At 47.1% G+C, this 17,720-nt stretch overlaps 3 protein-coding genes across 6 annotated transcripts in view; 1 reads left to right on the forward strand and 2 right to left on the reverse strand.

The window, feature by feature from the left end:
* The window catches only part of LOC133121738 (histone acetyltransferase KAT6B-like), a 39,942-nt gene extending 33,885 nt beyond the window's left edge, over positions 1–6,057 (forward strand). For all 4 annotated transcript variants that reach the window (XM_061231164.1, XM_061231163.1, XM_061231166.1 and 1 more), the window contains exons 15-17: positions 25–276; positions 1,111–1,453; positions 2,087–6,057. In XM_061231164.1, the coding sequence (XP_061087148.1) occupies positions 25–276; positions 1,111–1,453; positions 2,087–4,722 (3,231 nt within the window). In that variant the 3' untranslated portion in view covers positions 4,723–6,057. The remainder of the gene's footprint in view (positions 1–24; positions 277–1,110; positions 1,454–2,086) is intronic.
* Positions 6,058–8,887: 2,830 nt separating this feature from the next.
* LOC133114911 (dual specificity protein phosphatase 13B-like) lies at positions 8,888–10,895 on the reverse strand. Its single transcript, XM_061224606.1, has 3 exons — positions 10,885–10,895; positions 9,489–9,623; positions 8,888–9,080 (listed from the first exon to the last, which is right to left on the reverse strand). Exons 1-3 carry the CDS (start codon positions 10,893–10,895, stop codon positions 8,888–8,890), a joined length of 339 nt encoding a protein of 112 aa, XP_061080590.1.
* Positions 10,896–11,334: 439 nt separating this feature from the next.
* LOC133114921 (dual specificity protein phosphatase 13B-like) lies at positions 11,335–15,949 on the reverse strand. The gene is given in 4 exon segments (XM_061224616.1): positions 11,335–12,263; positions 14,880–15,100; positions 15,806–15,868; positions 15,870–15,949. Coding segments are annotated over 4 exon segments (561 nt in total). The 3' UTR covers positions 11,335–12,066.
* Positions 15,950–17,720: the final 1,771 nt, after the last annotated feature.

The raw sequence follows: 17,720 nt of genomic DNA on the forward strand, positions 1-17,720 counted from the left end.
CATACCTTTTATGCTCATTTGCAGGCCGAGCGTCTGATGGAGCAGGCCAGCTGCTGGGAAAAGGAGGAGCGGGAGGGCTACATGTTGAGCCAAAATGGCCGCCAGCCCCACACCAAGGTCCACTGCAAGAACCCGTACAGGAGGTCCCCGCTGATGGAGAGGGCGGCCCAGGAGAGCGAAGACTTCAGCGAGGAGGACGACGACGACGACGACAACTACCACAGCTCGCCCCCCATCCTGACCAAAGCCCAGGGAATGCTGGGTGTCAAACGAAAGGTGAGGGCTGGTCCTCCTGCAGGTTAAATTTGAGTGGTACATCCCCCTCATACAGTGCGCAAAACTCTTGACCCGTCTGACCAAGCGCAATGTATATCTTACAAGCAGCAAGGCTGCTGTACAAGCTGGCTGAGATGCATTGTATTCTCCTCTGTTGTCGGTTGGCTTGTTTCCCGTTTGCCTTTTCTTTTTTTTTTGGGAGTGATCATTTGAGGCCGTGTGGAAGTACCAGTGATATGTTTGCTCTGTTTGTGTCTCATGCCAGCCTTTGTGATTGCACTGCTTTTGTTTATATAGCACTGCCCCCTTGTGCTTAAACTGTATATTACTCCAGGGAAGTCAGATCTTTGAAATGAAAACAAAATTGGATCATTTGTTTCCCCAATTTTTTTTTTAAAGGTACATTTGCATATAAAACTTCCTAATGTATGTGTTCCTTTCTGTATATGGGAATGTGTAATTACAGTGTACGTAATGTCTTGTGACAGATTCACTGAGTTATAGTAGAGGCTCTGTAGGAAACAGCTGTGGTGAGAGTGAGCCTGCATGCTTCATTTGTGGCTTTCAAAACCAGGCAACAGTCTGCCGGGGAGAGGACCGTTTGGGCATTGTGGTCGACATCAAGACATCGAACGTTTATTTTTCTCGCAACACAAACCGTTTAGAATGTGGTTTGCTATCCCGGGACTTGTTTGCTCTCAGTCAGAATTGTAAGCTTTTTTGCTTGGTTTTCAATTCTTAAAAGGAGGCAAAACGGGGCTTTCTGAGACTGGTGAGGTTTGCGTTGGTACAGCGCTGTGTTAAGCGTGTCGTTTTCTTTCTGCGTTGTTTCAGAGAACCGTGGTTCTGAGGAGGAAGAGAGGCAGGAAGAGGAAGAGGATCAACAGCAGCGTCACCACGGAAACCATCTCGGAAACCACGGAGGTGCTGAACGAGCCCTTCGACCACTCCGAGGAGGAGGAAGAGGAGGACGAGCGGCCCATGCCTCTGCTGGAGCGCACCTGCAGGATGGGCGAGACCGAGGATGAGGAGGAGGAGGAGGATGAAGAGGAAGAGGTTGAGCGTAGCCCTGTGCCGGTGAAGAGGCGCCGTGGCCGCCAGAGGGTGGTGAAAGACGAGGAGGACACCGACAATCGCAGACGCGGAGCGAAGGACGCTACGGATGAGAAAATAAAAGGTCATTGTTCATGTAAATCTGTTCACGTTACAACAGAATATCACGTAGCGCCTACAGCAGGGCTGCCCAACCCTGTTCCTGGAGCTTTGCTGTCCTGTAGGTTTATACTTCAACCCTAACGAAGCACACCTCATTCAAAAGCTGGAGATCTCACTGATCTGCTAATTGGTACAATCGGGTGTGCCAAATTTGGGTTGATATGACAATCTACAGGATGCTGGATCTCCAGGAACAGGGTTGGGCATGGTTTGTCATTTCTGAGGTAATTGCTTGCACTATCCAAGTTGATGTTGTTAAATGGGATGAAAATAAAAGTGAATTCATTGACACAAGATTCTATTTAAAAGATTTTGTAAAGCTTAAACAACTGAGCCTGTGAACAAAATTGAGCTTGTGACCATCACCGCATCTCATTTCATAACATTTCGTGATCCAAAATGTCAGCATTTTAAGGCAATTAGCTAGTTGATACAGATGGATATTTACTGAAGCGACTCAGGCTAAGTGCCTCGCTGTCGGGCACACACAAACCAACACCCTCAGTTGTATGTCCAGTTCCTTAACAGTCCAGTTACTCTGCTGGTTGAGTGGATGTTAACCGATTGTAACGTTAAAATGTTCTGCCCCTTGCAGCCTCCTTCGGGCTCCAGAAGAAGACGGACAATCCCCGGCCCGTGAAGCGGAAGAAGGGCTGGCCCAAAGGCGTGAAGCGCGGCCCGCCAAAATGGCGGCTGAAGAAGGAGCGCAAAATGGGCTTCAAGCTCAACCTCTACACCCCGCCCGAGACCCCTCTGGAGGCCGACCACCAGATCCCGGCCGAGGAGCCGCAGGAGGGCCAGGAGAAGGCCCCCGCCATCACCGAGGAGGACAGCGAGGCCGGCAGGGACCCGGAGCCCCTGGAGGATGAGCTGGACCAGCTCCTCTCCGAGTCCCAGAGCCCCGTCGAGCCCCCGGCCAGGAAGCGGGACGAGCTCTTCCACAAGCTGGGGTCCCCCGACGACTCCTTCAGCCACGAGGAGAGCCAGGACCCCGAGGCCCCGGACCCTGCCGAGGAGGAAGAAGAGGAAGAGGAGGAGGAGGAGGAGGAGGAAGAAGAGGAGGATGAGCGGGAGGACAAGGAAACGGCCTGCGAGGAAAAGGGGCACGGAGGGGGACTGGTGGAGCAGGAAGAGGAGGAGGAAGAGGAGGAAGAGCCGGTGCACGTGGAGGACCATGACGCAGACGACGAAGACGAGGGCCACGCTGACGTTTCGGAGCCCGTGAAGGCCGGGGGGCCGGACGAGCCCCCGGAGGACAAGCCCGACGACCCGGTGGCTTTTTTAGACCTGGACGGCCCCGGCGAGCGAGAGGCCAGCCCCGCAGACCCCGTGCCCAGCCAGGCGGGACCGTTCGCCCCCGACGCCCCCACGCACGCCCCCGAGTGCCCCGCTGACACGGGCCGGCCCGACGAGTCCGAGTCCGACGAGGAGAACGTCCCGGGCCTCCTCCAGAAGGAGGCGCAACCCCCCAGCCCCGTGGAGAAGGAGGAGCGGCCGCTCTGCCCGGAGATGGACACGGAGACGGTGCAGGCCGTGCAGTCGCTCACCCAGGAGGCCGAGCAGGAGGCCGGCTTCCAGGACTGCGCGGAGACGCAGGAGGCCTGCCGCAGCCTGCAGAGCTATGCCCACCTGGACCAGAGCCCCCCCATGGCCCCTCTGGACGACTGCCCGCAGTCGGACCACAGCAGCCCGCTGTCGTCCGTGCACTCGCACCCCAGCCAGTCGGTGCGGTCGGTGAGCAGCCCCGGTGTGTCGGTGCTGGAGAGCGGCTACGCGCAGATCAGCCCGGGCCAGACCGCCATCTCGGTCCCCTCGCTCCACAACATGGAGACCTCGCCCATGATGGACGTGCCCTCGGTGTCGGACCACTCCCAGCAGGTGGTGGACAGCGGCTTCAGCGACCTGGGCAGCATCGAGAGCACCACGGAGAACTACGAGAACCCCAGCAGCTACGACTCGGCGCTGGGCGGCAGCATCTGCGGGCCGGGCTCGTCCCAGAACAGCTGCTCCTACAGCGGCCTTGCGCAGAGCAGCTGCGCCGTCACCCAGCAGATGGCCAACGTCACCGGGGGCTGCGGCCTGCTGCAGCAGGGAGGCCTGAGCTCGCCGCAGAACTGCGGCGTCAAGTCCCCTCAGGGCTGCGTGGCGGAGAGGCCTCCCAGCATCGGACAGCACGGCCCCGGGCCCCAGCACCAACACCAGCACCCTCACCCTCACCCTCACCCTCACCCTCACCCTCACCCACACCCCCACCCCCACCCCCACCCACACCCACACCAGCACCCCCACCCCCACCCCCACCCGCAGCACCAGCAGCAGCAGCTGGCCCAGTGCGCCATGCCCGCCAACTTCTCCTCACCCATGCAGCTGGCCGACATCCCCGAGTCGGGCAACCCCAACCTGGGCATCTACGAGCGCATGAGCCAGGGCGAGTACGGGGGCGGCGGGGGCCCCTACTCCCAGCCCTCGGCCACCTTCAGCCTGGCCAAGCTGCAGCAGCTCACCAACACCCTGATGGAGCACCCTCTGCCCTTCAACCACTCGCCCTCGCACCCCATCACGTCCTACGCCAACGGCGTGTCGCTGCCCTCCCAGCTGGGCGGCTCGGGCCTGGTGTCTCTGCCCCAGTCCGCGCACGGCGTTCCCGGGGGCCCGCAGACGCAGGCCACCATGACGCCGCCCCCCAACCTCACCCCGCCCCCCATGATGCTGCAGCGCAACATGGCCGCCCCCGGCATGGGCCTGCCGCCCTCACAGAGGCTGCAGACGCAGATGGCCGCCAAGAGCCACGTCTCCATGAGGGCCAAGTCCGCGCCGCTGTCCCACCACCAGCAGCAGGTGTACGGGCGGGGCCCCCAGGCCGTCCCCATGCAGGCCCCCGCCCGGGCCCTGGCCATGCCACGCATGAACATGGGCGTCAACCTGATGCCCGCGCCCGCCTACAACGTCAACTCCATGAACATGAACATAGCGCCGCTCAACCCCATGAACACCTACCGCATGAGCCAGCCCATGATGAACAGCGGCTACCACGGCAACCACGCCGCCTACATGAACCAGTCCCAGCAGTACTCTATGCAGATGGGGATGATGGGCACACAGCCGTACGGCCAGCAGAGCATGCAGGCTCCGCCCCACGGCAACATGATGTACACCCCGGCCGGTCACCACGGCTACATGAACACGGGCATGTCCAAGCAGTCCCTGAACGGGCCGTTTATGAGGCGCTGAGCTCGCCACCGACGTGCGTATCGCCTGGAAAACGCACACATTTTTCTTTTCTTTTTTCTTTATTTTTATTTTTTGCCTGGAATACTTTCCCTTTTGTTTGTCTATACTTGTTCTGTTTCCGTTCCTTTTTGAGAAACCAGCACTTGGTAAGAATGCAAAAAAGAAAAAAAAAATTTTTTTTTTTGGAGCAAGAAAATTTGAGCTTTTTTCCCAATAACGGGAAGCCTTACGTCATGAAAACAAAGATTTACTCGATTAATGTTAATCTCCAGTAACGAGTGCAGTCCGTTATCCTGAGCTACGGTCAGATCAGACTCGAGCTCTGGGACTGCAGTGTAGTAGCAGCCTATCCAATGGAGCCATTTAATGTGCCTGCTGCAGCTATCCAATTGGACATTAGAGCCTTTTCAGTGTACCTGTCCAACAGAACTGAAATCTAGTTTGTACTATACTTATGCCTTTGTATATTTAAATTATTGTACAATTTTGTTTTATTTTTTTGTAAAGTGACACTGAGCATGCTATGATGTCTTTGTTAGTGACAGTGCATTAAGTAGTACTGTACAAGTGTTGTGCTTAATAGCAAGCCATTTTAAAACTGTATGGCCTTCATTAGGGTTCCCTGTAATGGGAGAAAGATTAAACTCTATTTTTGTTAATTCTAATACTGTAAAAATTGTAAACTTAGTCCTGTTTCAGTTGTTAAGTCTGAAAGGTTTTATTGCGAAATGTGTATAATTCTGAACTTTTTGTATCAAATTTCCTTAAATGAGGCAGCTTTCTGTTTTATAATGCAGACTGATTTCTGTCTAAATGATGAAGCATATTGTATCTGTGTTTGTACCCAAACAATTCTAAAACATTTCAAAAAGTGCTTGTCCAGAAATGTGGCAGAATTTAAAAAGTTAATAATAATAATAATAATAATAATAATAAATAATAATAATAATAATAATAAAACATGCGTAAATTAGTCCAAAGTTGCTATTTTATGAAAATGACTTTAAATTTACACTTTCATTCCATCTGTAGATTTGTTTTCTATCTTTATAAAACGTTGGATTTATATTTTACAAAAGTGTAGAGCAGTAGCCTGTGAATAGACCAAACTAAGCTAACAAATTGCATGTAAAAAGCAAATTGTATTTGTGTCTGTTTATATTGCTTTTTTGTAGCCTTTGTACTTGTACAGAGTGGCTGGTAGGAAAGAGGGGAAACCTGGCTATGTGTACAAAATAGGACAGAATGACAGTCTTGTATTTATGAGTTATCTTCTTAGTCAGTCACTTAAAAATGCTGTACATTTTAGCCTAAAATAAATTATGATGAACCATATCAGTATTGTTTTTTTTGTTAGCCAAACATGTGGCTTTCACTATGGGGCGGGGGGGGGTACAGTTACGTAGCTTGTGATTAAATCACACTTGTTTGACGGGTTTTTGGGATGCCTGGTGAGATGGTTGAGTGATGGTCTGTGTCAGTGTGGGGTTTGCGTGGTGGTTGTTTATGAGTGTTTGTGTGCTTATTTCTGACGGGTTTTTGGGATGCCTGGTGAGATGGTGGAATGATTGTCGGTGCGGGGTTTGCGTGTTGGTTTATGAGCGTTTGTGTACTCGTTTCTGATGGGTTTTTGGGATGTCCGATGAGATGGTTGAGTGATGGTCTGTGTGGGGTTTTTGGGATGCCTGGTACGATGGTGGAATGATTGTCGGTGTGGGGTTTGTGCATGTTTGCGTGGTGGTGGTGGTTTATGAGCGTTGGTGTGCCGGCGTACTGCAAGCTCAGCCGTTTCACCTGTAATTGGAGCAGCTCCGGTGCTTCCCCTGCAGAGAGCGGGGCGGCTACAGACAGATGAAACGCAGTGCTCTTCATTATATTCTCCTCAGCTCTCCCGCTGGTGAAGTCTTCACCGTTCCTATGACCCGTTCGATATTTTACTGTTCGCAGTGCTTTTTAGATATCACTGTATCGCATTCCAGGCTATGCAAGTTCAATCCAATCATGAATCCAGGTTAATGGTGCCACCCTAAACACGGGCTTACTTAATGTAAGACGCCTGTCCAGCCAGATGCATTTGCATTTTGAAAGCTGGCGAGATGATTCGATATTATCACTTTGATTCTTTGCCTTGGCAAAAATACAAGTAAATTGAACCAAAATTAAGAAATTGCATTCAGATTCCCACTGAATAATTTAGCTACGAATGATCCTAAGTGACCGCAATTATGTGAAAAAAGTGGTAAAAAACTGAAACAAACTGATACGGGTGAAAATGTGGCCATTTATTTTTCTGAACTTTGACAATCATATTTTATTCCCCCAGCGATACAATTGAGTTTTTGGGAGTTGTAGTATGTGGTGATTGAGACTTTTTGTGTTGTGGATCCTTCCAGCCCGGTTTATTGAACCAAACTTTCTTCTTTTTTTCTGAAAAAGGAACAAAGGTAGTAGTGCCATTTACATTCTGTGCATTGAAAGCAGAAGTGTGCACAAGGCTCAATTCTTACATTTCCCTAACTGTTGGAGTATAATGGGCTTTCTGGTGATGCAGTAAGACTAGCAACGATTCCCTATTGTCAAGAGTCTTCCAAACCCAAAGGTGTGATTTTGCTGAAAGTCATTAGTTTATAATTAAAAGTAAGTGCTTTCATCAAAATAAGCATCCAGCAGAATGGATTATGGAAGGCTTTCAAAATGTATACCTGTTTAAGTACTTTGTTATTGTGTTACACGTATAATTGATGGAAAAATCATATCCTTACCCTAGTGGCATAGTGGAACATCACTCCAAACTCAACCCAGCACTACCGTTTTGCAAAAGGGACACTGGAGGATTAGATTAGAACAGTTTTATGGCATCATTTGAGTTTCGGCCAAACTGCAGTCTGTGTTAGCAATTCTGTATAGAGGCCTGTCTCTTCATAAACGTGCATCTCGGAGCTCTAACCGCAGTACTGCTGATGTGAAGGGCTGTGCCATTTACCCTCCGCAGCTTTCACTGGGAGCACAGATGATCCAGCTGTCAGTTGGAGGATAAATAAACCTATATTCAGGAGATCCTGCCAGTCTGTAAGTGATTTCTCTGGCATACATCTCCCCCAACTAAGTTCACAAATCCCTGTTTTGTTGAAAGGATAAAACTTAAAAACATTAAGCGGGCGTTACTTTCAAGTTATTAGAAGGTAAGAGATCTTTATCCGCTCGCAAAAGCCTAGCCCTTGTGTAACATCGGCTGAATCTGCTAGCAGAAGTCTAGAGTGGCGCGGCTAACTTCGTGTTGCTGTGTCACTCATCATTTCCCCGTTTTGTGACACATAATAGCCTTGACAAGAGACGCTGTCAGGGCAGAGTGACTGCATCGTGTCCCATGGGAACGTGCTTCCCGCTCCTATTCACAGTACCGCCATTATTCCCTCTGAAACCTTCCCATCGGTGAAATCTCCCCTCCTTGTCCAGGGCGGTGTAATTGAGGGAGGCCGGCGTGATGCACAAAGCTTGAAAACGTTGTTCAGAACGCTGTTGCTCCATATTGCGAATTCTAAATGGCTAGATTTGTGAAGTGCAAAATGTGAAGATAACGATTGCATTTTGGGCTCTGAAATATGAAAATGGAACGTGTAGCCTACTATTTCAAGATTTGGACCTCCAGCCAGTCTTTTCCAATCTCATCTGGCTTGGTTTTCATTCACCCTGACGGTAAAATCATTAGACCTGTGATATCCGATTCTTTTTATTGTTATGTCGGGTTCCTTGTATTGCTTCACTCTTGAGATCTTTTTTTTTTTATAAGCCAGTCTCGACTTGTTCTGTTATCTCTCCCTTCAAAGGATGACCTGATTCTTTTTCCCCTCCCTCTCTCCAATAGGGGAAAGAATTTTGGCTGAAGCTTCACAGGGTCTCATTGTGAAGTAAATTTATAGTCTTGTGATTGCAGAATAATATGCTAAGTGAATCCTACACTTTTGTTGTAAATAGGTTCTGCTGAAGAGCCCAGAGCCCTGCTTGAGCCCTGTTCTGAGCAGCTCCATGCTCAACATGGTTTGACCGACTTCAGCTACGTTTTAAAAATGCTGGTAGCTGGTCATTTCAAGCTGGTCATAGCTGGATTTTACAACAGGGAGTGGATTTGTAATTGTCTACTTGCCATTTTTGGACAGTGCCTCTTTCATTCTGTAGTCAGACAGGAGAAGGGGCTGAGGTCAAAGTCCCGGTTGTCAGGGGCGTCCACGCCATAATGGCGGACAGCCATGTCTGAGTAGAAGCTGGCCCCGGTGTCAATGTGATGTGGCCCATCTGCAGCATTCACAACCTGGGTGATCCCCAGGCTCCACAGCAGAGCCTTGTTCTGGGCTGTGGACCTAAGCAAACATTTTTACTTCACACATTATGGCACTTGGAAGTGATGTGAAAAGCTTAAACTATGAAAATATTTCCATAATTGATAGGTTTATTTTTGACTTAAAATTAATCACAATGCAGTTGCCAGTGCTGGCATAGTGAGATGTCAATGTCCTTGATTTCCAGCCATTATTTGTGTGTGTGTGTGTGTGTGTGTGTGTGTGTGTGTGTGTGTGTGTGTGTGTGTCTGGTGGCACTGGGACTGTGTGAGCCGCCCTGGCCAGCTGGCCGTTAGCATGTGTCCCACAGAACACCTGTGCGTCCAGCTGTAACCGGGTGGATAATGAATAGTCTCCTGTGGACGTTCTATTTGCATACAAATGTGACGCGACGCTCCGTCTTCGCCCCGCCCCGCCCCGGCTACGCACGCGTCTCCGATGTACACACCGTGCCAGACCTCGCTGACGGGTCCAGTGCAGTGCCTGGTCTTCAGCAGGAGGTGCTGTAGATCTGAGGTGGGTGGCGTCCTGTGCTCACATCCAGTCTGAATGCTTCTGAAGGCACTAGAGGTTTTCCAACCATGGAAATGCTTGACTTGATGCGTTAATCTGACTGGCAAGGTTCCCTACCTCTCTCCAGTTCTGTGTGCTCGCTGTCTGCTCTTGGCATACATCCTCTGAGAAGACTAAAAATGTTTCTTGAATTGTTGTCGTTCCTGGCTAGCAGCTTGCTATTATTGGAGAAAGATGTGACCAAATACCTTGCACTAAAAATAGTGTATTCCAAAAGGGTGTGGAAGAAGAGATGAGCTCCATTGTAGCACCACAAAAATAATTTTCTGATTATTGTGGTATAGCTTTATAATAATAACACAAAACAACATTTTGGCAAGATGATTTTTCATGGGAATTTTTCCCATTCTCTAAGCGCCCCTTAGAATAAACCGGTTGGTCTTACGCTCTTTGCATTGAAGTGCCAAATACTTCACCAAGAGCCAGAGGCTCAGACTGCGCTGTGGTCCATTTGCTGTGCGATGGAGATGGGAATATACTTTTTCAAGCTCGAACTAAACCTTCAACCTTCAACCTAAGAGCTTAACTCCATCCTGAATTGAACAGTGTGCAGATCTGTGTTACGTTTCATTGCCCAGAAGTTCATTGCGCCTGAAACCCACACGGATCGTGTTTCCAGGCACAGTAAATCAACAAGTTTGGGTTTCCAAATGGCACTCTGCACTTACTTGCAGCTTTCTGAACTTTCCCTCTTCCCCCAGTGCAGTCTGCTTCTGTTTCAGGCGAGGGTGGGTGGTAACAGCCAGCCCCAGTAGTATTTTTGGAGACTGTTAGCCTCTTTCAATTCAGTGATAATTATACGCCTTCCAGCTACAAAGGCATTTTGTCATCTGAGCAAGCAGCTGAGAGTCCAGAAAGGCTGCTGGGGTGGCTGTGTTTTCGCTGTCTGAAGGTTCACAGGCTGAGAGGCCTTGTGCGGAATAGCAGGTGTTGCTGTAGCATACTCCTCGCAGTATCCAGATGTTCTCCTCTAATTGAGAGTAATTCAGGGACCTCCTTGGCAGACTGCTGCTGCAGAAGCACGAGAGGCCCAGAGGCTCCAAGTGAATGATGTTTTATGAAATCAATAAAAGGGTACTTGCAATAAGGCTGAGATTGTTCCATGTACTAAATCTGTACTGACAATGCATGGGATGTATTCTAAAAGAGACTTGCACTAAATCTAGACTGACAATGCATGTTGCAGTATACATTACATATTCAAAAATAGACTTGCACTAAATCCATCCTGACAATTCTAGAATAGACTTACGCTAAACCCATACTGACAATACTGTACATGGTATATGCAGTGCAGTCTATAGGTATTTGGATGTAGTTTCTGTTCTTTTGGCTCTGTACTCCAGCACATTGGATTTGAAATGAAACAATGAATATTGACTGTCGCCTATCTTTTGAGGATATCTACATCTATATCAGGATCGCACTTCCTGTAGGCAACCTGACAAGAGACTTATGTCAAAGGAGGTTATCATTCTGTCCTGGCTACTGATCACATTACATTATCCGACATACAACAAAGTGCATAAGCTGGTACAAGTGCCCTGTGGGAAGTACGGTTCCAAGTGATAGAAATGACCACATGCACTCAGTGAGCACTTTATTAGGTATTTATTAGATTTTATTTAATTTTTTACTTGTAGGTCTTCTGCTGCTGTAGCCTATCCACTTAAGAGGTGTGTTGTGTGTTCAGAGATGCTCTTCTGCATACCACTGTTGTAATGTGTGGTTATTTGCATTACTGTCACCTTCCTGTCACCTTCTGGCCTTTTCCCTTTGACCTCTCATTAAGAAGGTGTTTTTGCCATCAGGACTGCTGCTCAGTGGGTGTTTATTCATTTCTCACCATGCAAACTCTAGAGACAGTTGTGCAAGAAAATCCGAGGCGATCAGTAGTTTCTGAGATATTCAAACCACCCTATCTTGCAACAATCATTCCACTTAGAGCACATTTCTTCTGACATTTGGTCTGAAAAACAGCTGAACCTCTTGACCATGTCTGCATACTTCTGTGCATTCAGTTGCTTCCACATCTTTGGCTGATGAAATATTTGCATTAACAAGCTGGTGTACAGGTCTACCTAATACATTGTTCAGTGAGTGTAGATAAGAACTTGGGCCCTGTACAGTAACCTGTTGAGAAAAACAAAACAAACAAAAGCAGCAATAAAACAGTCCTGGCAAATGTAAAGCTTGCAGTAATAATAAAACAAGTATACATGTGTGATGTATACATGTGTGTTGAATTACGATGAACAATTTACATGGGACTAAACTAATTAGAAATTACAGAGATGCAGGGAGATGAGCCTTCAGTCTGTGCCTGAAGGTGGTCACAGTCTCTGCTGTTCTGACCTCCACGGGAAGGTCATTCCACCGGGGAGCCAAAACTGACAGCAGTCATGCCTGGGAAGTGTAAGTACAAAGAGGGTCATTACTTCCCCAGGCAGTAGAGCCTCTGGTCGAGGTCACGGAGTTGCTCCAGGAAGCCAGAGTTGGGACTGATGTTCCTGTTCTCCGCGACAGCCTTGATGGCCTCCACCAAGTTCATGTTCTCGTGGATCATCAGGTAGGCCAGCACCAGTGTGGACGAGCGGCTGAGTCCCATCGCACAGTGGACGAAGACTTTGCCTGTGAGCAAACAAAATGGCACCCCACTGGTCAGGCAGACCTGGGGGAAATATGTACACTCAGTGAGCACTTTATTAGGAAAAAACTCCTGCAGATCCCTCAGAATTTCTAACGAAATGTGTTCACGGGCAAAACGTAAAAGGATTAAAAAAAGAAGGATCTTGCTCTGAACTTGCATGCTCTGAAAATACATGTTTCTTAAAAACTGGAATAAGAAAAAGCATCTACTGGGCTAAATCTTTTCAGCTAAAATCCTCCCAGGAAGCTCCCGTATCCTTCACTGTTGGGACAGAAAGTAATGATGCACTGAAGGCCATGGCTGCAATATAACTGAACTGTGTGTGCGCCAATGGCTTGGCATTCTGGGTAAATTCGCAGCTTTAAGCGTTAGCCTGGGAACAGTCACACCGGGTAATTCAGGTTATTGCAGCTGTGAATGCTCCAGTGTAAGGGGGCTTCAACTTTGAAGCCGAGTTAACTTGCAGCAAGTTTTTGTTAAAAAAAAAAAAAAAAAAAGGGCTGGGGGGGGGGGGGGGGTTAGGGTCAACTTCTACTTTCATTCTCTCCCTGGTTCAGTTACTCCCAATCCGATTACAGGCTGCTACAAAGCCCACTCCCCCCCACACAACTCTCCCCCATCAACTTCTCCAAAATAAATTTTTTTCATCTCAATTCCGCTTACACCAATCCCACCAAGAAATACTAATCCAATTTAATTAATCCAAAAATCCATTTTCCCCATTTGTTTTTTTTTTTTTTTTCTGTCAATTTTTAAACTTGCTTTGAAAATCGCTAGAATTGAATTCAAAGCTATTCTAACTGTGGTCCAAAGCCCTAACCCCTGAGACAAAATCATCTTGTAACAGGTCCAGAGATTTACAACTCAGGGACTTGGTGATCCCAAAATCTGGCTTAGAGGAAGGATTTCTCCTCTTCGCCTGCTGTGTTCAATATTCTATTCACAACTCCAAGTTCAAAAGGAGGGCACTGACAGAACAGTATATACGGTACACGTATTATTCACCCATCTCTCTCTCCTCCTTTGCTACTTTGATATATATTGGCAGTCTAGTTTATGAAACAGTAGTATGTTTAATTCCTGCCTGTACAGTAAATGCGCAAAAGGAGAATTTTAACAGAAGCAGCTGAAAAAAAAATCCTGGTCTTTTATCGCGGCAAAGGATTAGGGCTCACGGGAGCGGATAATATAGCGTCTCATTAAGATGCATATTTCTGCTGGGGATTACTGCCGGCTCAGAAACACGCAGGCCCCTGGAATGACTCCATCTCAGGGAGAAAGGCATATTTTATCACCGCCATGTCTGATACCAGATAAACTCTACATAATCACTATTTTTTCGTGGGCAACAAACTTAATTGCCAAAAAATAATAATAAATTTGCGCGCGTGATAAGAGCATTCTAGAGAGCGGTTCACAAATTACACCCGGGAACACATTTTAACAGGTTTTGCTGTCCAGTGTCTGAGCTTATGAGAAGATTACTGCATGTGTGAGATTATGTTTGGGGCTCTGCTCATTTATAGGGATTGTTCTTCGTTTAGCCTATGCAGACAGTTCTGAGATGGATATAAGACAGGGTACACAGAGTGATTGCTATGTACATTTAGCATGTAGATAACAGCTTCTGCTAAGTTAATGTAATCTATAGGACCTATGAGGATGGGTATAGTCATTTGGCCTCCTTTTTACAGCTATAACTTGTATATATAATTTTAAAAAATCTTCAGCACCTACTGTAAGCAATTTATCTGATGAAAAACAGATCAGCAAAAGCTATGTGTTCATTAACAGCTCTGTAAATAAAGGATTATGTGCACTGAACCAAGGTGAGTATGTGTTTGAGAGCTCAAACATTAAGTCAGACCGTAATCAAAACTATTGTGTAATGTAACACTGATTGCAACACAGTTGATAGGGAATCCCAGACTCTATGACCACACAAACACACACACACAAAGTACAATAAATTAACTATGTACAGACCGGCTGTATTAAAAATAAATCTGAATTTGTGTGTTTATTAACAGAACCATTGTTATCAAACCAAAGAAATGTCATAACTTGCTTATCATGTCCATTGATCTCCTATTGAGGTTGGTATTTACATTTCAGACAGTGGGACATTAAAGACCTCAAAATAATATAATGGGAGGATACATACAAGCTCCTCAAAAGAGATCTGTTCTGTATGAAATCGACTTTATCATGTAAGGTTTTCTGCCAACCTATAATACACAGTAATTTCAGAGAATGGTTTGAATCTAGCGGGATTTGGATGTCACCTTGCAAATCTTCTCAATTTATCATATACAACTTACCATGGTAACATTACTCAAATTGTTATATCTTTTTTAAAGAATTTGAGTCTCGTAGTAGTTGATGATGTAAGAAAACGTGGTTAACCTCACCATAAGCTGAATAAATAACCCCCAATACAAAGGAATGAGCAGGTTCCAGCTGATAAGAAAAGATCAGACAACAATCTTTTATCTTTATTCCTCAAAGTTTTCTCCAGGGTTATTTTTCTTGGTTCACTAGCTAAGGGCTCACTGTGAGCCCCGCTGAGTGTGTTCAGGAGGACTCCAGGCCCTTACCTTCGGGGGTACTCAAGGCGTTCCTGATGAACTGGGCTGAAGAGTAGAAGAAGGGGCTCAGGTCAAAGGAGGGCATGTCGAAAGCCTCCACTCCGTGGTAAGTGATACTGGTGTCCCTGTAAAAATGGGCCCCTGTGCACACATTGAACTTTCCGTCCGCGGCGTTCAGGACGTGAGTGATACCGAGAGCCTGGAGTTTTCTCTTGTCCTTGGCTGCCCACCTGACGAACAGATTCGGCAGGCAGATTTGTCATCGCTGGCTTCACACTCGCATGATACATATAGTGGCTTTGCTTCTTACTCAAGACTTGGGTAAGGAGAGGCAGACTATTCACAGCATGCTTGTTCACACCATCGTTTCATAAACAGTGTCTGCCCTGAAATAGACTTGCATTTACATTATAGGCATCCGGTCATGTTTTTTTTTTTTTTTTTTCAGACTTACATAGATTAGACATTATTTTTTAAACATAAGCTCCATTTATACAGCTGTATGTGCTGCATATTTAATGAAGCAGCTCCTTGTTAAAGGGCACCTTGTTTTCGGTGTCACAAACTTGAGTTCCCCAGCCATTATGCTACACTGCCTGGCTGTTCAACCAATAATTACAGCATATGATTCAGTTATGCTGCCAAATTGAATTATCACACTCCTCTTGGAGATGCTGGGGATTGAACCCAGATTCACAAACACAGATCAAGCCTAGTCCCAGCCTAAATTCTATTTTGAATGGAGATTCAACAAAATACAACTCAGTTCTAGGACTAAGCTTAATTCTGTGTCTGTGAAACTGACCCAAAGTCTCAATACAAGACTAAAACACTTGTTAAGATGGCCTTCTTTGCAGTGTATTGCTGAGTACGGACTGTTCTGTGTGCCTCACAGTAGTGCGAGGGGAAGATGGCCGTGTGGGGGGTCCTCTTACATGTCTCCGATGTAGATCCCGGGTCTGACCTCATCCAGGCTGCTGTTGGACACTCCGTACCCACATCAGCCTCTGCAGGTCGTAGGCGGAGGGTGTCTCATACCTGCCTTCAGAAAGGGCTCTGGGGCTGCTGTATCTGAGCATGCCTGCTTCCAGCTGCTTAACACAACACCCCTCCATTTCATTCAGCCCATGTCAGTGAGATATGATTACAGCACCATGACTCTCAGAACCAAGTTAACATCACTATCTATCTATCTCTATCCATGATTCTTATACCCAGGTTCATTATATCCGTTCTATCTTTGTCAATGGAAAGACTATATTTGTACTTCTGAGTCTGAAAAGCTAAAGTGTTTCTGACAAACAAATATTTCGACCTCGGTGATGTACTGGTTGTGAACGCAATCATCCGTATTACTGGGAATGCACAGCCGTACAGAGCCAAGTCTCCCTCTAAGCTAAAACCAAGGCTTATTCAGATTCACAATCCGCTGAATTTGCTAAATAAAAGATCCAAAACTACAAGTTTTCTATTGTGTGTGCCTTCTTTAGAAAATCATCAGATTATGAGGCTCTGGAACTATCAGCCACTCCACCTTGGCCCCACAGCAGGCTGGATGAGGTGCTCTGAGCCACAGTGACTGGTAATCCCCTTACTGAAGGGAAATGTCTAGTGATTATCCATTTGTGCATGAATAACATGCTTGATAACTGCTCCCACATAAGCTGAAATTGGTATTTGAGAATGACTTCTGGACAGCACATTCTACATGCACAGTAATATTCATCTTTCATGTATGAAAACTACCGCATCCCTTCACTCTCGACAAATTATTAGTAGCTATGGCTTTGAGCATTTACACTGTGCATCACATATATAGTGAGAAGTGCATACGTTTGTGCGTCGCCACTCTTTTCATCGAGGTTCACCCATTTATTTATTTGCATCTTCATTGTACAATATGTTAAAATACGGCATAAATATCGCTGTGATCCGGTGGAGCTGCCACTTGAAGACTAACCGTAATGTGCTGCTCAGCTGGTGGCGGGCTTATGTGTGTGTCCGTGGGGACGAGTGCTGGAAACAGAATCTCTGCGGCTTCGCTGCCCTTTTCTAAATTTGGCACGGCTTAGAGGAGCGCACTCCAACATCTGCTTGATAGCTTTATCCATCTGTATCTGTCACCCCCGCCAGGGGACACAGAGCGGACGCGCGCTAACGCCTCCACTCTCGGGGCGACAGATATCGGTCGCCAGCGGAGGGTCACGGAGCTCGTCTCTGACACCGGTGAATCTGAGCCGCACGGGAAGGAGCCGTGCCTCCGGCGTTCGGTCCGGCTGTCCGGAGAGGCTGCGGGAATGTAGGCCAGGGACTTCCTGAGGGAAGGGGCAGAGCGCTGATTTCCCCAGAGAGTCCACTGGGCCGTTACTCACCCCGCTCGTTTCCTGGGGCGGATGCATCTCTTGTTGCAGCGCTGTGTAATTGAAGTCATGTTGTGTGTGGCAAGAAAGAAATGTCCCTAAAACCCAGGAGCCCTGATTGGCTCAATCTCAGAAGAAGAAGTGTCTCAGAAGATAAACTGTGACCTGCTATTCCAAGATGCTGGCATAGCCCAACGAGCTGGCAAAGAAGGTGGCCGAACTCCAAAAACTATTTTAAAAAACGTTGCAAACGCTGTGAATCTATGTCATTATAATATTTTGGAAATCTTATGAATTCATGTCATCACAAGCTGACTTTGTTAGCTTCGTTAGAGCGGCAGTGATACTCCCGAATTAATGATTAACAATTCTAAATTCTAATTCTATGACTAAAGGGCCACCCAATACACTTTTTACCATAGAGAACCATGCTACTTGCTCTGGATAATTTCAGAGGGCACGAAACCTCCAAATTCCAAAGTTCATTTCT

This window comes from Conger conger, chromosome 2 (assembly GCF_963514075.1).
Source record: "Conger conger chromosome 2, fConCon1.1, whole genome shotgun sequence".
Lineage (NCBI taxonomy): Eukaryota > Metazoa > Chordata > Actinopteri > Anguilliformes > Congridae > Conger > Conger conger.